The 7,850-nt window shown below is 49.1% G+C and overlaps 1 protein-coding gene across 1 annotated transcript in view; it reads right to left on the bottom strand.

The window, feature by feature from the left end:
- LOC132590778 (HORMA domain-containing protein 1-like) overlaps positions 1–7,850 on the bottom strand; it is a 37,409-nt gene that overhangs the window by 19,899 nt on the left and 9,660 nt on the right. The window contains exons 7-8 of the mRNA XM_060263699.1: positions 6,513–6,580; positions 1,866–2,017 (exon numbers count right to left, since the gene is read on the bottom strand). Of these exons, the coding sequence (XP_060119682.1) occupies positions 1,866–2,017; positions 6,513–6,580 (220 nt within the window). The remainder of the gene's footprint in view (positions 1–1,865; positions 2,018–6,512; positions 6,581–7,850) is intronic.

Below are 7,850 nucleotides of genomic sequence, written 5' to 3'. Positions count from 1 at the left end.
TGGAGGGAAGGCATTTAAAAGGTGTGCAGTCCCTTTAAATGTGATGGCCCAGAACTCCCTTGGAGTTCATTTATGCTTGTCACAGCCTTGCTCCTGGCTCCGCCCCCAAAGTCTCCTGGCTCCACCCCCAAAGTCCCCAGATATTTCTTGAATTGGACTTGGCAACCCTACCCCCCCCCCCGGATTTTTGGAGAGCGGGGGAGGAAGCCGCAAATTCGCGGGTCCCCCATAGGGTTACCAAGTCCAATTCAAGAAATATCTGGGGACTTTGGGGGTGGAGCCAGGAGACTTTGGGGGTGGAGCCAGGAGACATCGGGGCGGAGCCAGGAACAAGGGTGTGGCAAGCATGATTGAACTCCAAGGGAGTTCTGGACATCACATTTAAAGGGACTGTACACCTTTGTAAATGTCTTCCTTCCATAGGAAATAATGAAGGATAGGGGCACCTTCTTTTGGGGCTCATAGAATTGGACCCCCTGGTCCAATCTTTTTGAAACTTGGGGGGTATTTCGGGGAGAGACACTAGATGCTATACTGAACATTTGGTGCCTCTACCTCAAACAACAGCCCGCCCAGAGCCCCAGATACCCGCGGATCAATTCTCCATGATTTTCTATGGGAATAAATCCCAGTTCCCAGCAGACATTTCCCTCCCCTCCTCCCGCTTTCTGATGACCCTGAAGCGGGGGGAGGGTCTCCAAACCAGGGGATCCCCTGCCCCCACCTGGGGATTGGCAACCCTACTTACCTTTAAGGCCCTATATGGCCAGGGACCTGCATACGTGAGGGACCGCCTTTCCCCACACGTTCCCCAAAGAGCACTTCGGTTTGGATCACAAAATCTACTTCCAATCCCCGGCCCTAAGGAGGCCGGGCTCATGTCAACTAGAGCCAGGGCCTTCTCTGTAGTGGCCCCAAGCTGGTGGAACGAGTTGCCGGAAGAAGTCAGGGCCCTGCGAGAGCTCATACAGTTCCGCAGGGCCTGTAAGATGGCACTCTTCTGCCAGGCATTTGGGAACTAGTCTGTTGGCCACGACAGTTTATAGCAACATGTGAACCACCAGCAGCAAATTGCTGTATAGCAGTTGCAGAGAGGATAACTTAAGATCTGCTATGCAGAGAACTATAAAATTGGGAAATGTGAGCTCGTGCCACTGAAACATTATGTACTAGGGTTGCCAAGTCCAATTCAAGAAATATCTGGGGACTTTGGGGGTGGGGCCAGGAGACTTTGGGGGTGGGGCCAGGAGATATTGGGGCGGAGCCAGGAGCAAGGGTGTGACAAGCAGAATTGAACTCCAAGGGAGTTCTGGCCATCACATTTAAAGGGACAGCACACCTTTTAAAATGCCTTCCTTCCATAGAAAATAATGAAGGATAGGGTCACCTCCTTTTGGGGCTCGTAGAATTGGACCCCCTGGTCCAATCTTTTTGAAACTTGGGGGGTATTTTGGGGAGAGGCACTAGATGCTATGCTGAAAATTTGGCACCTCTACCTCAAAAAACAGCCCCCCCAGAGCCCCCGATACCCACGGATCAATTCCCCATCATTCCCTATGGGAATCGTTCCTGGAGGTGCATAATGGCTGTGGGGGCGGGGCTTCCCCCACCGACCAGCTGGCTGGGGGAGGGGGGAAGCCTGTAAACCCGGGGGATCCCCCGCTGGGACCTGGGGATTGGGAAGCCTATTATGTACTTTATGTCTATTTTATTCTCTGTTTTATGGTTTTAATGCTGTACTAGAATCATGCACAAGCAAGTCTGTGTGAGCCTCCCTGAGCCCACTTTGGCGGGGGGGGGGGGGGGGATGTAAGTGGGATAAAATAAATAAATAAATACAACAGAATTGAGACTTGGAATTATACCTTCATCGTAATAGAAGAGTTTCATTGTCAGACAGACATTATCAGGCAGCGGGCCCAAATTTTGCATCAGAACATAAATCTTCCTTAGCAGCAGGATGCTTGCTTTCTTTGTATCTGCGCACGTGATGGTGGAATTGTCCCCCTGATGTTTACTAGAAAAGCACAAAACATCCATTGATGGTCGCTGCACCTCAAAAAGGATATTATAGCATTGGGGAAAGTCCAGAAAAGGGCAACTAGAATGATTAAAGGTTTGGAACACTTTCCCTATAAGAAAGGTTAAAACGCTTGGGGCTCTTGGAGAAACGTCAACTGTGGGGTAACACGAGAGAGGCTTACAAGATTATGCACAGGATGGAGAAAGTAGAGAAAGAAGTCCCTTTCTCCCTTTCTCACAATACAAGAACTCGTGGGCATTCGATGAAATTGCTGAGCAGACAGGTTAAAACGGATAAAAGGAAGTCCTTCTTCACCCAAAGGGTGATTAACATGTGGAATTCACTGCCACAGGAGGTGGTGGCGGCTGCAAGCATAGCCAGCTTCAAGAGGGGATTGGATAAAAATATGGAGCAGAGGTCCATCAGTGGCTATTATTCACAGTGCGTATATATATATTGGCCACTGTGTGATACAGAGTGTTGTACTGGATGGGCCATTGGCCTGATCCAACATGGCTTCTCTTACGTCATGCGCAGCAACGGCAGCTGCCTCCCCCTGTAAAGAGGTGGAAGCCAGGGTGGCCAACAACCTAGAGGGAAAGTGTTCTTCCCCTTTAATGGAGGCTTAATGTGTGGAAAGGTGCAATTGAAGCTTTTCACAGAATGGAGGTAACTTAGTGGCATTCAGCCTGAATCCCAGTGCCAGAAGGGAACGTCATGGGCAGGCCTCGACCTCTCTGCCCTGTTGTTGGCCCTCGAGATGAATTGGTGGGCCGCTTTGTGAGACAGGAGGCGGGACTAGAAGAACTATAGGCCTGATCCAGCAGGGCTCTTCCTATATTCTTCTCAGGGGAAGGCCTCAGCCTCACTGCCCTGTTGTAGGCTGTCCACTGGTTGGCCACTGCCTGAGACGGGATGCTGGACTAGATGGAGCTTCACTGGTCTGATCCAGCAAGACTCTTATGTTCTTAAATAACATCCCATAAAGCCTCTATTAAGGGGGGAGGGTTTGGACACTTTTTCTTCCAGGTTGTTGGCAACCCCAGGTGGAACTGATTACCCACACACCCTAAGCTCTGTCCACTGAGTTTGCTCCATCCAGGTAACGTTCTCCTATTTGCACTAGAGAGAAGAGAAGAGATTGGATTGATACCCCACCCTTTACTGCCCAAAGGAGTTTCAGAGCAGCTTACTATCTCCTTTCCTAGGAGAGCCAGTTTGGTGTAGCGGTTAAGTGCGCGGACTCTTATCTGGGAGAACCGGGTTTGATTCCCCACTCCTCCACTTGCACCTGCTAGCATGGCCTTGGGTCAGCCAGAGCTCTCTTATCTGGGAGAACCGGGTTTGATTCCCCACTCCTCCACTTGCACCAGCTGGAATGGCCTTGGGTCAGCCAGAGCTCTCTTATCCTGGAGAACCGGGTTTGATTCCCCATTCCTCCACTTGCAGCTGCTGGAATGGCCTTGGGTCAGCCAGAGCTCTCTTATCCTGGAGAACCGGGCTTGATTCCCCACTCCTCCACTTGCAGCTGCTGGAATGGCCTTGGGTCAGCCAGAGCTCTCTTATCTGGGGGAACCGGGTTTGATTCCCCAATCCTCCACTTGCACCTGCTAGCATGGCCTTGGGTCAGCCAGAGCTCTCTTATCTGGGAGAACCGGGTTTGATTCCCCACTCCTCCACTTGCACCTGCTGGAATGGCCTTGGGTCAGCCAGAGCTCTCTTATCTGGGAGAACCGGGTTTGATTCCCCAATCCTCCACTTGCACCTGCTAGCATGGCCTTGGGTCAGCCAGAGCTCTCCTATCTGGGAGAACCGGGTTTGATTCCCCACTCCTCCACTTGCAGCTGCTGGAATGGCCTTGGGTCAGCCAGAGCTCTCTTATCTGGGAGAACCAGGTTTGATTCCCCACTCCTCCACTTGCACCAGCTGGAATGGCCTTGGGTCAGCCAGAGCTCTCATAGGAGTTGTCCTTGAAAGGGCAGCTGCTGGGAGAGCCCTCTCCAGCCCCACCCACCTCACAGGGTGTCTGTTGTGGGGGAGGAAGGTAAAAGAGATTGTGAGCCGCTCTGAGACTCTTCGGAGTGGAGGGCGGGATATAAATCCAATATCTTCATCTTCTTCTTCTTTCCCTTCTCCTCCCCTTAGAGTCGCCAAGTTCCCTGCGGCCGTCTCCCACAGCATCTATGGTACCATAGAGTTTTCCTCCCAAATTGCTAGAGTGTCCAGGAAAACCAGAGTTCTCCCGGATTCTCCTAGAGGGGCTGACGCGTGACATTGCTGGCATGATGATGTCACTTCTGCGTAATGTCATCGCTCCGGCGCCGTCAGGGGAGGATCCCCCCACCAGCCTGATGTGGGCCAGCGAGTTGGGAACCTCCAGGGCGGGAGAACCCCCACCTGGCCTGGGACTTTGGCAGCCCTACCTCCGCTCCCCACAACAGACATCCTGTGAGGTAGGTGGAGCTGAGAGAGCTCTCCCATAACTGCTCTTGAGCAGAACAGTTTTGAGGACCTTGTGGCTAACTCAAGGTCACATCAGCAGCTGCAAGGGGAGGAGTTAGGGTTGCCAATCCCCAGGTGGGGGCAAGGGATCCGCCGGTTTGGAGGCCCTCCCTCCGCTTCAGGGTCGCCAGAAAGCGGGTGGGGGGGCGGGAAATGTGTGCTGGGAACTCTATTATTCCCATAGAAAATAATGGAGAATTGATCCGCGGGTATCTGGGGCTCTGGGGGGCTGTTTTTTGGGGTAGAGGCACCAAATTTTCCGTATAGCATATAGTGCCTGTCCTCAAAATATCCCCCAGGTTTCAAAAAGATTAGACCAGGGGGTCCAATTCTATGAACCCCAAAAGAAGGTGCCCCTATCCTTCATTATTTCCTATGGAAGGAAGGAATTGAAAAGGTGTGCCGTCCCTTTAAATGTGATGGCCAGAACTCCTTTTGAGTTCAATTATGCTTGTCACAGCCTTGATCTTGGCTCCACCCTTAATGTCTCCTGGCTCCACCCCCAAAGTCTCCTGGCTCCACCCCCAAAGTCCCCAGATATTTCTTTAATTGGACTTGGCAACCCTAGGAGGAGTGGGGAATCAAACCTAGTTCTCCGAGATAAGAATCCACAGACTTAAACGCTACTCCAAACTGGCTCTCCAAGTGTGGATGTTCTCTCAGAAAATGTTAATCTGATGTTTCACATAGACATCCTAGAAACCAAGATGGCCTACATAAGCAAAAACAAACAAACAAAAAACCCCAATCCCTAGCAAAGCTTCAGGGAAAGGTAAGGACAACTGTAAAAAAAACCAATAGAAGATATGCAGAAAGCAAGGCACTGACTTTCCAGGTACAACCCCTAGCAAAGGAGCTTTATTTAATCTGGGACCAGGTATCTGCTATTCTTGAACACACGTGAATATATATAAAGCTGCCTTACACTGAAGCAGATACTGAAGAGAGCCAGTTTGGTGTAGTGGTGAAGTACAGAGACTCTTATCTGGAGTACCGGGTTTGAGTCCCCACTTGCACCTGCTGGAATAGCCTTGGGTTAGCCATAGCTCTGGCAGAGGTTGTCCTTGAAAGGGCAACTGCTGTGAGAGCCCTCTCAGCCCCACTCACATCACAGGGTGTCTGTTGTGGGGGAGGAAGATAAAGGAGATTGTAAGCTGCTCTGAGTCTCTCAGATTCAGAAAGAAGGGCGGGGTATAAATCTGCAATTCTTCTTCTTCCTCTTCTTTCTCCATTGTGGTCAGTATTGTCTAATCAGATTGGCAGCAGCTCTCCAGGGTCTCTGACACACCGTATTGCAAGCACCTACTGCCTGGTCTTTCTAACTGGAAATGGCTGGGGTTGAATCTGGGACATTCATGCCAAGCAGATGCTCTGCCACTGAGCCATGACTCCTCCCTATGTCCTGAGACAAATCCCAGTAGAAAAAGAAACAGCGCTGACATTCGCTAAGAAAAGAGCTTCCTTGGTCTTTAAAAGTATTTAAATCCCCGGCATCTCCAACTAAAAGGGTCCAGGCAAATAGGTGTGAAAAACCTTAGCTTGAGACCCTGGAGAGCCGCTGCCAGTCTGAGTAGACAATACTGACTTTGATGGACCCAGGAGGGTCTGATTCAGTATAAGGCAGCTTCATATGTTCATATGTTCATGGACAATTCCCCCCCACATTTGCAAAGGAAATCCGTAGGTATACGTTTCTGAGGGCTGTTAGACTCTTAGCATCCACAGAAATATTTGATAGCGTTTCCTCTACTGCTTCTATTATGCCTTCTCTTAAAATGCAGCTAGAGCAATTCAGAGTGTTGCTGAACATGTACGATATCACCACAAAAAGGAGACTAGTAATGTTCCCTTGGTGAATAGGGCTGTGTTAACACTCCATTCCTAGAAGCAAAGAACACATTTTTCACTTCAGTCTTACCGGAAGAGGCGGCTAGAGAAATGTCTCCTAAACTGCCGAGTGACCGTAGAAAAAAACGAGAGGACATACCTTACAAAATCCATCTCTGGTCCTTTGTCGGTGTACTTGAATTTAAACTGGTAGCATTCTGTAATTGTCTAAACACAAAGCACAAAACACAAAAGTAGTGATGTAACTAATATGAACGTTAGGAAATTCCAAAAGAATGCAAAACAAAGGTTTTATTTTGTGATGTCCAAGAAATAATATCAAAGGTGTGTTTTTTAAATGGGTTGCCGGCTGAGTGTCCATTCTGCCGAGTCTCTTATGGTACAGGAAATCCCCTTGTGCTGGGAGAAAAATGCACTGCTGTTATTGGAATGGATTGAACCTGAACGAACCCTTTGTCTTTAAATGTTGGCTGAACAAGCAATTAACACTGCAAGCACTGGGCTGGGACCTCAGGACAGCCAATCTGGGATGGTTGCTACCAGTCTGCTCGAGCATAGATTTACAACTCAAGCTAGCCCAGTAGTGGCCAAACTTGCTTAGCATAAGAGCCACATAGAATAAACATCAGATGTTTCAGAACTTCAAGATGTAAATGCAAGATGTTTGAGAGAAGGAAGGAAGGAAGGAAGGAAGGAAGGAAGGAAGGAAGGAAGGAAGGAAGGAAGGAAGGAAGGAAGGAAGGAAGGGAGGGAGGGAGGGAGGGAGGGAAGGAGGAAAGAAAGAAAGAAAGAAAGAAAGAAAGAAAGAAAGAAAGAAAGAAAGAAAGAAAGAAAGAAAGAAAGAAAGAAAGAAAGAGAGAAAGAAAATAAATAGATGGGGCGGAGGGAGAGGTAGAAAGAAAATAACTCTTTAAATGCATTCTCCAAGCTGCTGACTGGCTTGGTGAAGTGATTTAAAGAGACAAATGTCTTCTCCAAGCTGGCTGACAGGGTGGTGGGGGTTTCAAGAGCCACACAATACGTGTGAAAGAGTCACACTTTGGCCACCCCTGAGCTAGCCATCTGCTTTAATGGTTGCCTGAACAATTCACTTGACCGACAGGGAAACTCTGCTTTCACATTCTCTTCCATGCCGAAGACGGATCCTTGGATAAACCGCATGGAATAATCCCATGCAAACAGGAGAACACGAGACTCTGGATTCAAGCACTGATGATTTGGTTATTCGAGGTTCCGAAATTAATGCTTTTTAATATTATCGCATCACATAGATCCATGGTGACACCTTGTGGCTGGTTACTTTATCACTGTGTGTGTTGCGGAACGCAGGTCTGGGTCAGAAGACTGTGGTCTGCTTGATCCCAAGTAAAGAGAACAGCAAGATGTTAATGGAACATACCGACTTCTGCATTAAGATTCCTTTCTTACGAGCAATTAACAAAGTGATGGTATTCCCAGGGAGGCAAAAGGTCTGAGA

This window comes from Heteronotia binoei, unplaced genomic scaffold (genome assembly GCF_032191835.1).
Source record: "Heteronotia binoei isolate CCM8104 ecotype False Entrance Well unplaced genomic scaffold, APGP_CSIRO_Hbin_v1 ptg000714l, whole genome shotgun sequence".
Classification (NCBI taxonomy): Eukaryota; Metazoa; Chordata; class Lepidosauria; order Squamata; family Gekkonidae; genus Heteronotia; species Heteronotia binoei.
The sequence above is the reverse complement of the archived record's forward strand: the minus strand, read 5'-3'. Positions and strand labels throughout refer to the sequence as shown.